Raw genomic sequence first — 14,445 nt, forward strand, 5'->3', positions numbered from 1 at the left:
ATTTTAAGGTTGCATTAGCTGATATATTGCTCCCTTACCTGTTGCTTCATTAATAATGGAAGGGGGGAAAAAAGATAAGCCTGTTTTCTGAGTAACTTGATTTTTCCAGAAATTTGTACTTTTTATGTAAATCACAATTTAGGTCTTTCCAAGGTTAATTAAGAGGATGTAAAATAGTTGTGTAAGGTTAAAGAGGAGTAGTGGACTAACTGTGTATAGTATTCAAAATGTATATAAAAGCATTTTCAAACTTCCTTTAGGAGAATTAGCTCATGCTATGAAATCAAAATAGAAAAATCAGAGTATAGAGATGCTATGTCTGTATCTTCTAGTAAAGTGAAACAGTTAAAAGCATTCTCCTATCAAGGGCTTAGGAGAGAGAGAGATTCAACCTGAAGCTGTCTGAGAAACAGCTGCTTACAGAATCTGACCTCTAAATGTGCTGAGAGCTGTCACACAATGATTAGACAACACGGTGTACATATATCAAAAATGTTATATTCTGGCAATTAAGGTGAAGTCAGAACTTGTCAAATCATTGTTCTGTTTAACAATCATTGGCTGAATGTCCATTTGTTTGTTGTCATTACATATGCTAATCAGCCATGTGGCTATTTAAGTTTGCCTGTAAAAGTTTTGAGGGTAGGATAGAATCATTGCATCAAATTCTATTTTGACAAAAGTTAGGATGCTGCAACGTTATGAATACCATTGAGGGTCAAAGATTACATTGCATCCTTGATGACTGTCAGATAAAATATTAGTGAATGTTCTTTTTATCCAATGAGGAGCAATCCTAGTATGGCAGTGCACAACAGGAGAGAAGGATTTTGGCTACTGCACATGAAGGAGTATCAGCCATGAAGGGATAACTCTGGTGAATGGTGAGCTGCTCTCAGTCTCAATGAGGATCTGCACACCCAGCACTTAGAAATTTGGACTCGAGCTGTATATGCATTTCTCTCAGCCTGGCAGTGACTGCTGATGGACCTTTGCTACTCTGGGACATCCTTGGCATCCTGAGGCTGAGTTCCCACATAGATTCCCTGGTGTCCCATGAGGGATCAGCTCATGCAGCAATCTTGACCTTGGAAAGTGCATAGATAGAGTCCTTCCCTGCTGTTAGTCACTGCAATGACTCACAATTTAATACACCGTAAATATCTGCCATTCTGTAGCAAAGGCGACTGAATTTGGTCACAGGGCTCCGAAGTTACTGCAGTGACCAACAGGGAGGTAGGCATGCTTACATGTGCACATATATAACATGGTCACAAAACCCTTGTTGATTTAAGAAACCTGACTAAAACCCAAGCTTGAAAAGCCTGTTTTTCTGTTCCACTTAGAAGAGAGTAAGAAGAAGAAATATGATCTGGCTTTTTTCCATTACTCATTGTTCAAGGTCTTTAAGTAGGTTTCTGATCAGTACATCTGACTTGCAACTTAGAGTAACTCAGTAGCTACTTTGTTTTAAATCTGGACTGAAGTAAACTCTGAAAATCTGAAGCTGTAAGCATTGCCAGACCAGAGCCCAGGGCACAAGAGATACTAACCATAGTTCTGTCTATTTTCACTTTGATTTAACCTCTCCATTGACATCCTCAACACACTGTCCCCTTCATTTCATCTTTGTCTTGCACAAGCATGCCTCGGCACCTATAGATGCAGTGTATTTCCTCAAAACACTAACTCAGAGGAGGGGAGAAGACAAGAAATAACACGATTTATGCCAAACAGAACCATAAAGGCAGGTGGAAACCTCAGGGTGCGGGAGTATAAATTCATTTGCAACAGGTACATCAAAATTGTTCTTCAATTTGTGCTGTCCTTGCAGCCATACTAATTGCCTTTTGCTTTAACAAAAGCAAGCAGCAGATGTTGATTTATAGTGTAGCTGGCAGGAAAAGTTCCAACAAAATCCATTTTTGTCTCAGAGCTTGTGAGTTCATCATAAATATTTTGGGGAAAAGTCGGATTTCAATGCATTTGTAGCAAGATTCCCTGTGAGAAATCTGCCTGATTTCTGCCTGGTTTGTCTACCTTGCTCCTCTGCAGCCCATTTTGGGCAAGCCTGGACCTCCAGGCTCTTTCACTTTTGCCAGACCATTATTGACACAGTCTCAGAGCTGTCAAAATTTTTAATTTTTGATGCACTTACTGAGATGACAATCAAGTAAACCATTCTGATTCTGGTAGCTCTGAAGCAATGAATTATTGCCGATGACTACTTGTTTCACTGCGGTTCACAGACTGCTCTCTCATCACTGTCTGGCCAGCCTGAGATCTGGTTCTACAAAAATTTGTGGTTTAAAAAAAAAAGTAGAATTCTCATGGTTTTGTCCACTTTTTGTTTGGTTGGTTGCTTTGTTTTTTCCTTTTTTTTTTCCCTAGGTGGAGAGTATTTGAAACAAAAAGTAAATAAAAAGGCTGAGGAACATAACCACCTGTCCCAGAGCACCTGATTGTGCCATGTATTGTTTTATGTTCCATTCACTAGGGAAAAAATGGGTCCTGTGACCTCTCTTTCCAATTTTTATATGGTTGTGTAACACAATTATCATTCATGCAAGCATGCTGGAAGTTGGGAGGAAAATGGCCACACATATTTTTAGTCCAACAACAGGCAATGTACATAATCGATTTAAAGAGTGGTGTTTTTATTTTGTCCCACCTGAAAAAAGGCTTTGCTCATCTGTTTCAAACTAGAACAACTTCTATAAGCTTGAAAAAAGCAGGTACTGAGCCCTGCTCATATATGTAGTCTAGGGACTAAGAAACTGAAGGAAAGCATGAAAACAAATATAAAAAAGCAATCATCACATTACTGAGAAAAACATTAAGGTATCTTCATGATCAGTGAAAGACACTCTAATTTGGTTATAGCCTTCTTTGGATCTTAGTCCTTCATCCACTGATGTTTCCATTTTGTTTTTATAATTTGAAGCATGACTTGCTTTGTCCAGAGCCTCTCATTGTTGCAACACTTCCATTTATGATTTTCTCTTCCCCCAAAATATTAGTTTCTCTTAAAGCTTTTATAATATTTTCTGCTACTGGAAAGGGAATAATTTTCTGCGATAAGCTAAAGTTACTTGAAAAATATGAAAGTCTTGGTATTACAAGAAATTTTACAGGCTAAATTATGATTTTTCTGCAGTCTTGCTTCACTATATTTCTTCTGCCTGTACTTTTAAGGAGCCCAGAAGGGGAGATGACTCTGGAGCATGCAGTGGGAATACTGAAGAATGAAAATACACAGTCCACACCTAGGATTCTTGCTGCAGTGACTTTCATACAGCATGAGTGCTTCCAGAAAGCAGATGCCAGAAGAAAAGTAAGTAATTATTTTTATGTGAGTTACAATCAGGTAGAGCAAATACCTTTCTATACTGTGTGGCACTGTGTGCCAACATGAAAAAAAGGCATTCCAAGAAACCTTGTAGGATACTGATGTTGAATATTTTCCTCAAAATATGCTCATGCTTTTTTGCTGCAGATTCATTTAAATTAGTGGAATGGTGCTGGTCTATGCTAGCAAAAGTTTGGTCTTTAGGATTTTGTGATAGGAAACATGGAAATGTAGGGTGAGAAGGGACATCAAGAATTCACCCAAACCATCCGTAAGTACAGGTGTTTATGACCAACTGTTAAAAAATCACATCAATTAGATTCCCACAAGCTTCTGCAGGCAAAGAGCTTTACTACTCTTACCAGTTATTCCTAAAGTATAGCTTAAATCTCCCTTTTGCAAACTAAGTCGATTAGTTTCTATCCTATCTCACTAAGTAAGTATCCTATCTCCCTCAGTAAGTTTGCAGACAACACCAAGTTGGGCGGGAGTGTTGATCTGCTCAAGGGTTGGAAGGCTCTGCAGAGGGATCTGGACAGGCTGGATTGATGGGCCCAGGCCAATTGTATGAGGTTCAACAAGGCCAAGTGCCGGGTCCTACACTTGGGTTACAACAACCCCATGCAATGCCACAGGCTTGGGGACGAGTGGCTGGAAAGATGACCGGCGGAAAAGGACCTGGGGGTTTTGGTCGACAGCCGGCTGAAGATGAGCCAGCAGTGTGCCCAGGTGGCCAAGAAGGTCAACAGCATCCTGGCCTGTATCAGAAATAGTGTGGCCAGCAGGAGTAGGGAGGTGATCGTGCCCCTGTACTTGGCACTGGTGAGGCCGCACCTCGAATCCTGTGTTCACCTCGAATCCAGTGGGCCCCTCACTACAAGAGGGAGCTGGAGCGTGTCCAGAGAAGGGCAACGAAGCTGGTGAAGAGTCTGGAGCACAAGTCTTATGAGGAGCGGCTGAGGGAACTGGGGTTGTTCAGTCTGGAGAAGAGGAGGCTGAGGGGAGACCTTATCGCTCTCTGCAATTACCTGAAAGGGGTTTGCAGAGAGGTGGGTGTTGGTCTCTTCTCCCATGTAACTAGCGATAAAAAGAGAGGAAATGGCCTCAAGTTGCACCAGGGGAGGTTCAGGCTGGATATTAGGAAAAAGTTCTTTGCTGAGAGAGTGGTGAGACACTGGAATAAGCTGCCCAGGGAAGTGGTGGAGTCACCCTCACTGGAGGTGTTCAAGGAGTGTATGGACGAGGCATTGTGGGACGTGGTTTAATGGGCATGGTGGTGTTGGTTGATGGTTGGACTTGATGATCTTACAGGTCTTTTCCAACCTGTGTGATTCTGTGGTTCTGTGATTCTGGATATGGAGAAAAATGTCTATTTTTCTGTCCCTTTTATAATGTTTTTTCATACATGTTAAGGCTGCTAAGTGTATACCCACTTAGTCTGCTCTTTTTCAGGCAAAATGAACATAGTTCTTACAGCCTTTATGAGTAAGTCATAAAGTCTGAACTTTTTGTCAATATAATTGCTCCTCGTATCTCATTTTTGACTGGCATGCTTACACCGTTGGTACAGAAAGATCCCAGAAATGGAAACTCTGGAGTACAGTGCAAACTTATCCAAGCTTCAGGGCTTGATAGGGCTGCACAAATATATTAATACAGTGTATGGATTAGCCAAACTGGTAAGGGCTTGCTGGGACTGCACAAATGCATTAATACATTGTTTGGATTAACCAAATTTGTTAAGACTCTTACAAGAGACTTGTTAAGTCTCTTACAAGTTTTTTGAAAGGGCATATTAAAAATGTTCTGTTCTTCCTTTTCTTTAAATTTCACTATCGAACACAATTATGGCTCTCTTCCTGAACAGTTCTGTACATGGATGTGTAAAGTGGTTGTTTATTTCAATCATTGAAAAAAAAATTCTTTCACCTGCTTTGTTTTGTAATTTGCTTGGTATTATTCATACGTAATCTCAGCCTTAAGTCCATATTCATGTATATGCAGTCCAGTTCAGTGACAGCCAAACATCACTCAGTCTTTTGGTAGTTTTGATTTGCTTCGCAGTAGATCAAAGTCTGTTTTGGAAAAAAACACCAGTACAATTAGCAGCCTTAACTTCAGTCGAGGACAGAGCTTCAGAATTGAATGTTGGAAGGTGGTTTATTATTCAAACTGCTTTCAGGCAGCTTCCCTGAAAAACAAGTGGGGGAGTAAAAGAGTTCAAATTGGAGCAGTCAGCCTGAAGCCTCCTTCTATTTTCCTGTCTATCCCACATATCCTAGCTGAGTTTTTCTGGTGCCCATCAGACTTGTTCATGGTGGCATTGTCTTGTTTCCCCTTTTTAGCTTTTCAGCCTGCATTCCTTTTCACAGAATCACAGAATGATTTTCTTTGTCTCCCAATGTTTTGTTCCCTGATATCTGATAGTCTGTGGGTCTAGTGGCTTTTCGTTTTCTTTTGAATTTGTGGTCTTACAGTATTTTCCTGAATTTTGTCTACAGATGAAAATTTAGACACACCAATCAATAGCTTTTGTAAATTCTCCTCTGCACATTAGGTCAAAATAGCACCACTTCTTTTACAAGACTTACAAATCCCTTAACATTACCAACAGAAAGTCTGCATAAATGTTTAAAAAATCCAACCAGCTACAGTGTCAAAAGGGCTTATCTACTGTAACAAAATAGGTTGATGTGCCTTCAGCATGTTCTATGCTCCACTTACCTCAAGATATATATTTCTGTAGTTCATCCTGTTAGCATCTAGATGGTTGTTGAATCAGGGGGAATCAGGTCAGCAGTGCAGCAGCAAGAAGCTGTGCCTTTTGTACAGCAGAATCGGAGGAAAGGCGGGCAGGCAGTGTAGTTTGCCAGGGCATGAAGGGCAAAAGGCTTTATTACATTCCAATTTTGTTGTTGCCCACACCTGTCGGTCATGTTGAATTCTTTTTATCATTAAACTCTGGACTACTCAAAACAGTTGTATCAGATTCCTAAGTCTTTCACATGCTGTTGATTCTACACAAGGATGAGTTTGTCCACAAAACCATATGGCATTTTGAGATGCTGGAGGAAACCGTCCTCAATTGTACATGAATGTAAGATATTTTCCACAGTAAACTCATTCCTAAATGAGCCAAGGCTTGCTTACGCTACATCACAGCTCATGTGGGATTCGTCATTTGCCACAACTATTTGTTTCCGTACAGCTGCTGTAAAATAACATCTTAATTCATCATTCATTTGGGGTCAAAATCTCATTTTCTAAAGAATCAGACACTGAAGCATAGTCTTTGTTAAATGTGGGTGGTTCAGTAGTTACCTAGCTTACAATGTTTAATGGTCTACGTTTTGAAGTTTATTAGTTTACTATTTTTTTCTCAGTATGCCACAGATAAGAAGTACTTAGTATAATGTATTCTTATTTAATACACTTTCAATACATGCACAGAAATTAACAAAGAAAAATACTGTCTTTCCATCAGGCTGGCTGCTGAGAAAAAAACCAAACTTGGCACGTCAGGAACATTTTACATCCAGAAATCTCAAAGCAGTTCATAAATGTTAAAGAGTTAAATCTGAAATATCCATTTCACTAACATGGAAGCTAAAATACAGAGCAATCAAATGTCTTGTCAGAGAGTACAAATCTGCAGCAAAGCTGGAAGAGATTTAGTTTCATTCTCTTCCATTAATTATTAAAATATGTTGTCTCCCTTAGTTGTAGATTTTAACTATGACTTATATGAAAGCCCAGAAGTTAACAATCATGTCCAAATGATTAATGATCTGTGCTTCAAGTCTTTCAAATAGAAGCAAACAAAAAAAGTCCCTATGACTATTTAAAGGTTTGCTGGGGGGGAAGGGTGGAGTTTGTCATTTATGGTATCTAACTATTCTCTGTTGTGTTTTGTTTTCCTCACAGGTTTTCTCACTTGGTGGTATCCCCAAACTTTTACAGCTTCTTCACGTTCAGAACGAGGACATTCAGCGGGCAGCGTGTGGTGCTCTGAGAAACTTGGTGTTTGAGGACAACGACAACAAACTGGAAGTGTCAGAGCAGAAAGGGATCCCGCTCTTGCTCCGCTTACTCCGACACACCAGGGATGTAGAGACTAAAAAGCAAATAACAGGTAGTGTTTTCTGTGCAGTCAAGCATGAAGTGCTTTAAATAGCACACAAACTTTCCCTGTAAGGTACATGATTGTTTGCTTAGGCAAATGTTTGGTGACTAAATACAAGAACATTGTCACCTGTTCTAAGCTTTTCCCTTAGGGTTCTTCAAAGGTCCTCACTCAGGACCAGTCTTTAAGACAGTAAGAAGAGACTAGCAGCTTCAACTTCCCCTCTTAAAGCTTCTTCAGAAATGACATGCGTGTATTTTTTCACAGGAAGCTTAAAATCCTAGATATTGCAGAAAAGAAAGTGAGGCTCCAAATAGCAAATTCTGTAGAACCATGTAGGTGAGCAGTGGTTGGAGCAGTCCCAGAGGTGCCTGGGACCATAATTAATGCCCGCTACTTATGCAGCAGCTCAGCCCTCACTTTTTGACACTGTGCTGCCAGTGCATACTGGGAGCTCCTTGTTGAAGACTGTCCCCCAGAACTATCAGGTGCTGTGGATAGAAAGTGGTTGTCCTACTCTCCACAAACACTACTGCCGCAAATTTCTACTCCAAGTTCTCTCACTCCTAGCTGTTTACACCCGAATCTGTCTTCTCAGATCTGTGACAAGCAGAAAACTCTGCCATAGCAACAGCATGCTTCCTTTCTGTGTGCAGGGGAGAGAATTCCTGCAGGACATCCATTTGGCTGTAAAGATCATACAGTCCCATCAGTGCAGTGACCTGCATTCTGGTTTCAGTCTTTGCAGGGCTTACGTTCTCATTCTTTTAGTTCCAATGTCCTTCAGGAAGAACTGTTAAAAATTAGTAGGGCCCATTGCAATTTTGGAGGAAGAGCCCTTTAGATCAGAAACCCCATATTGCTTCTCTTGTGGTACATTAATACAGCAGAAGGAATGGTGGGAGGAAATGTCCACCATTACTCACAAAGAAACCTGTTGTTACTGCCTTGTTGGCTTTGCAGCAGTCAGTTAAGAAATGCCCACCACTACGTCCCTGCAGTCCTGTTTGACCATAGTGTGTCTGTAGGAAGTCAACTGCTTGTGACCCACATTCGTTCTAGTTAGCATGCAAAGGAAGAGCAGGCTTATATTTTACATACGGAAAAAAACATTATGAATAAATGAATGGGGATTTATTTCAAGTGATCTTTAAAGATACCAGGAACACAAGCTATTAAAATAACAGTGCTTGAAAAGATGCAGAAGGTGTCAAGCAGCCCTGCCTTGAAGCAAAGGCATGTTGAGACCTTCTGCAGTTCTACATTCTTTTAAGTATTTGAAATACTGTGCTCCCTAAGCTGGAGAACAAAGCTTTGTATTGTTGGCTCCTTTGGCTCAGTTCTACAGCTCTGCAACATTAAAATGTTTTAAAGTTTTTCACATTCATCAGATGCAGAATTGGGTCACTTAGTAACTTACTGTCTAGTCTGTTCTCTCTCAGTGCTGTTACAGACCAGTAAGGGAAGCAGTGAAAATGCTGGTGCAGCAGCCAGAAAGCTAATGCTCTTTTCTTGCTAGCAATTTCATAATTTCTGACAAAATCTTTGACTGTGCAGGATAACTCATACGGATATTGTGAATATTCCTGTCTTCCCCTTCACCAGTGTGAAAATGGATGAAGGGGCACCTTCTTTCTGCAATTACTGCTGTCATCAAACGTGAATATTTACTTATGAAACTTACAAGACACCAATAAAATATTTAAGCAATATCGAGCAGGATGTTGTAGTTTGAGTAAAGCAAAATATTCTGATATACTTTCATGCCTATCAGTTGCAAGAGATGGCTTTAAAAATACATGAAGAGAGAAGTATTTCTCACTTCGTTCAAGACCAAATGTGCAGTCAGGAGGATGTACACTGGGTCCCTTGGTGAAAATGGCACTAGGGCAATCTTTTTAACATCACTTGAGCAATTCTTCCAGCTCCCTAGCAACCTGCAAGGAGCCTACAGAGCAAAGGGCAGCCTGGTTGAATAAATTTCTATGAGAATATTAACTTTGCTTCCAGACATTTTCTTTCCCAGCCCACACTTCAAAGGCAGGCAAGGAGTGGGCTGCAGACAGGAGGTAGACAGCCACTGTTAAGCCTGTGCTTACTAAGGCCAGTGCTTCCAGATGATCTTGGCATGTACAGCGATATCTAGGAAACACTGGAATTACTGTCCTGTACAGTTTGACTATGTAGCCCGAGAAGGGCTGCAACATAAGGCTTTTCCAAGCACAATGCAAACCTCTGAGTGCTTTTCTACCAAAATGGTTAAAACCTGCTAAGCAACAGTTTCCCTGTCTGACCAATGGCTCACCTACAAGTTTTGTTTCTCCTCTTGCATTGCCTTTGGCTTCCACAGGACGAGTGGAATATCATAGCTATGCATGCAATCACACTGCAGTGTTGTAACACTTCCAGGAAAAGGATAATGCAGAACCTTTGGGCTTCCACCTGGTCAGTGTGAGAAGCCCCTCTGTCTTTCCACAACATTCTTATTACTTGTCTACTTTGACTGTAAATTAGAGACTTCCAAATGTGTGATGTGATAATTAGCTGAATGTCTTCCCCCATAAGAGATTAGTAAAATAATCTTGGTACCTGATAATACCACACTGAACTCCGATGAAAGACTCCTGGCCAAGGATCAAAAGCATGTGATACTCATTAATAAAGATACCTAAGCTCAGCAGAGGAAAGCTTTTTGTTTCTACTGCTGTATAGGAAACATGGTACCAAAGCACTCCACCTGACAAAAATACACGAAGATAAGGAAGTCATTGGAGATAAGGAAGTTGAAACTCTGAGACGCAGAAGTTTTCTCATACTGGACTTCATTACTTGTCAGAAATATAATCTAATACTTGTGCACATGAGATAAGTACATCTCGGCCTTAGAAGCTTATGTTTAAGGTCACTGGCTTATTACTACTGGCAGTGTTAATACAGACAAATGCTTGCCTAATATTAAGCCATATTATATCACATGTTCTCAATACTTTGATGGCCTGTATTTTCTTCAAGACCTAGGCTGAGGAATACAGTCTGAGCATAGTCATGCAGTGTGCCTTGTATCATCCTATGGAAAGACTGAAAGCAATGAAAGTGTATGGAGATAAAAGCTGATTATAGCAAGTGCTGTGTCCTGTCTCACAGTCTGTGCATCCCAGGAGAACACACAAAAAGCACCAAACCAGTACCCCCACCAAAGTGGCTTTGTGCTTATCACAATGGTTTGAAAGCTGCCATGGACCAGTTTACCTAATGCAGAAAATAGCTGCCCGGTTTCTCCATACAACTTCTGTGCTTATATGACCTCTTCTTAGGGGGAATGAGACCTCCTCAAGACCACATTGACTGAATTTGCTAGCTTCATAAAATCATTGATACAAGTAAAGTAAAGGAACCACAGGCTCTGTCCTTTGTTTGACATACAAACAAACTTCTTGCAAATCTCTTAGGAAAGGAATGAGGTTACTCCTGAATAGTAGGAGAGGATGTCACTTGGAGACAATGCAGGAGCCAAGACAAGAATGGCATTTTGTAGTATTTGGAGAACATACTGAGGAACAGAAAGTAAAATGGCTGTGGCATGAGAAAAAAAAAAAGGATTAGCTCTTGAAGGTAAGCCAGATGAGCCTCCAGGGAGTATCTAACCTCTTGATCTTGTTATCATGCAGCATAAATCTAAGAAATGAAAGAAAGTTTTTTCCTGCAGGGAAGATTACAGCACAAACAGAACTGTCATTGAAAGAAATGTAAGTTTAAAAGGAGACCCCACCCATTTTCCCGAATAACCATCTAAGGGAATGAATACATGATAGCATAGCTGCAAGGAAAGAGCCCACTTCTAAAGACATTTTCTAATGTGAACAAATTCATCCACACCCAGAATGCCACTGAGAGAATCCTTCTGAACCCAGTGAGACAGTGCCTGTGGGTAAAGGTAGGATTTTTGCTGGAAAATTTACAGTGTGAGCAACATGTCAAATTCTGTTCTGACAATTCTATTCTAGGTATCTGTCTATAATTCAAAATGCAGTTGTTCCTTTTAATATGATATTCTGTCCTTGTGTCCTTGCATTTGTGCCATTCTGTCTTAACCTGCTTCCCTTACAAATGCCCTTTGGACTGCATGTCTGATTTCCTATAAGCCTTACTTACCCTTCAGGAAAGTACATTCTTCCTTTTATCCCCTAATTCAGAGATTGAAGAGCTGATTCCAGGAGAAGGAATGGGCTGCTTCTGGCTGGCTTTTGGTTTGATTTTACTATTGCTCATCATAGCTGAAATTAAATTCAAAGTGTAAGGAGATGCAAAAGAAACATTTTTTTGTTGTGAACCGATGAAAGGAACATTCACTAATACTCTGCCAGCGTTTGGAGGAGGAGGTCTGTGAAATTTAGAGAAGCAAGCTGCGGGGGGCGCGGGGGAAGCCTTTATAGTGAAAAGCAGAAATATGTGTCTTTTTCCAGGGGAAGAGTACTTTAAAAAGAATTGTCATGTGTTGGAATAGAACATAAGCAAAGCTAATCAATTATACAAGATTATATTTGAGATTTGTTTTGGTGTTTGGAGATTGTGAGTAGATAAGGTGTGTAGCATTACTTAATGATTTGTTTAGTGATAAATGTCTGGACAGTAATGGCCAACCAGTGTTTAACAGCTTTCCCTCCTATGAGGAATTACACTACCAAGTGTTAGAGGAACTTGGTAACGGTCATCTCCTGTCTTCCAGCAGATTTCCAAAGACCTGTAAACTCACTGTCTGTACCTCCCAACTACCCCCTTTGCACACGAGTTTATTCTCCCGCTCATTGGTCTTTACTTGGTACTTGGAAGTGCAACTAGTCCTGCCAGGCATCCGGAAGGGACAAATTCCTCCCTGCAAGTGTGGAGAATGATCACTGGCATCAGTGTTGTTAGCTCTGTTTAGCTTGTGTTACTTTGGTAACAGAGAATATGATTGCTGCAGATGGGCCACTTGCAGAACCATGGAAAACTGCATTTCTCAGTCAGGCGTTAGACTGACTATATAGAGATCTGACTTTAATTACATGGATAATTGTGCCCCTTTTTTTGCCCCATTTCCATGTGCTCAGATCAGGGCTGGTGAACTCTTATCACCCCCTTCTGCTCCTCTTCAGGATATCAAGTGCCAGGCAGGCTCTTTCACTCATTAACTTCAAGGAGTTTGAGATTCGGTCTTTCAAACTGTGGGGGGAGTCTTTTTGCCACTCTGATTTTATTTTGGATATTGCAGGTTTGTTGTGGAATTTGTCCTCCAATGACCAGCTGAAGCACCTGTTGGTTAGAGAAGCCCTGCAGACGCTGACCGAAACTGTTCTCATCCCTTACTCTGGCTGGCCAGATCGAGATTACCCAAAGTCAAGTGTTTTACCTGACCCTGACATCTTCTACAATGCCACAGGATGCTTGAGGTGAGCACTCAGTCTACAGGTACCCAAAACAATAGTCATGATAAAACAGGCCTGCACATTTATTTTTTTTCTTGCTTTGAACTTTGATGGCTCCAAGAGAAGAGTTTGCATACAGATCATGTTTTGAAATACCTCATGTATATCACACCAGAAGAGTTACTGCTCAATACAATGAAAACAGCTTTCTTTATAAGGCTCCTATATATTCATTTGATGAGTACTCCACAGACTAAATATATCCATAACAGAAGATAGTAATCAGGCCTGGTTGCAGTGCATAGTTGCATTGAAGTCAAAGAGATCCTTCACTGAATAACAGGTGTTGGTATGATGTATAGTATTAGCCTCTGGCTGATGATGGTAGTAGTAAAAACAAAGCTTTTTTTAAATGGTTGTAGGAGAGGTATCACAAATTAGCACTGGAGAAAAGCTAACAGTAACTTAAAAGAAACTTTAAACCAGTGTGAGCCTTTTAAAGTTATTTTAAGACTCCATAGTGCAGTGGTCTCCAAACTTTTTTGATCATATACTCCTATCTGTAAAAAACTTTTGAGAACACTCCCTCAGTATATGTATATTTATTTATTTATAAATTATATACATGTACTACTGTACTAATATATTATGTACATTATAAAATATATGTAAGAGCAGAAATTAAAAAGGATGATACAAAGATGAAATAAACACTTTTTTTTTTTTAATTTTATTTATTAATGGTACAAAAATATTTCCTTCCCGCACCCCAGTGGACTGTCTTGTGCACCCCTTGGGGAGACAAGTGCTCTAGTGGGTGTATAGCATGGTGACCTTTAAAGCCTAGGTCTAAAGTTGTACGATCTGCTGATACAAATACAAGAGTGACACTTTCATAGGATGTGAAGTTCTTTGACCCTTTTAAGTATCATTTATAACCACTTTGTCAATACCTTTTTCATAAACAATTCCTGCTTCATTTTAATTTCTAAAATTTATGAAGCATAAGAAGCAACTATCCACTGGAGTCACATAAAAATAGGCCTACTCTACAAACTCAAAGTAATTAAGACTCTTATACATAGCTTGAGTATGTGTCTGTATTTCTGACTGGCAGAACAGATTTATGGTTGCATTTGTTGAAAAGTAACAGTGTAAAACCCGATGAAGAGTCCTAGACTATAGCGGGTAAAGCAGTAAGGTTTATTCCTTTGAAACATAATTTCTTAAAACCAGAATTTCTTAGTTGTGCTGGAGCAAAACACAGTTATAGGCAGTAATAGGATTTTTATCATCACATGCCTCCATTTAGAGAATTTGATTCTATGTAAACAAGAAACTAGTCTTCTGTGAAGAGTAAAGAAAATTCACTATATTCATGTATCACCGTTTCAGGGTAGCCTCAACCGAAATTTGTTGTCACGTATGTTTTATTCAAGCAGTGGTAATGCTGTTTACAGTAGATAACTCATTGTGGGCAGTTCCTTTGAGCAGTCTCAGGTTCAGACACCCAGGAGTGTTAGCATTTCCCATAAGAATCACAGAGGTGACAGCTTTCTCTCACAGTT

The 14,445-nt window shown here is 40.0% G+C and overlaps 1 protein-coding gene across 1 annotated transcript in view; it reads left to right on the forward strand.

Moving 5' to 3' along the window:
* Window positions 1-14,445, forward strand: part of PKP2 (plakophilin 2) — a 46,750-nt gene that overhangs the window by 13,552 nt on the left and 18,753 nt on the right. The window contains exons 4-6 of the mRNA XM_059817259.1: window positions 3,196-3,334; window positions 7,274-7,481; window positions 12,724-12,901. Of these exons, the coding sequence (XP_059673242.1) occupies window positions 3,196-3,334; window positions 7,274-7,481; window positions 12,724-12,901 (525 nt within the window). The remainder of the gene's footprint in view (window positions 1-3,195; window positions 3,335-7,273; window positions 7,482-12,723; window positions 12,902-14,445) is intronic.

Source organism: Gavia stellata, chromosome 4, assembly GCF_030936135.1.
Source record: "Gavia stellata isolate bGavSte3 chromosome 4, bGavSte3.hap2, whole genome shotgun sequence".
NCBI lineage: Eukaryota > Metazoa > Chordata > Aves > Gaviiformes > Gaviidae > Gavia > Gavia stellata.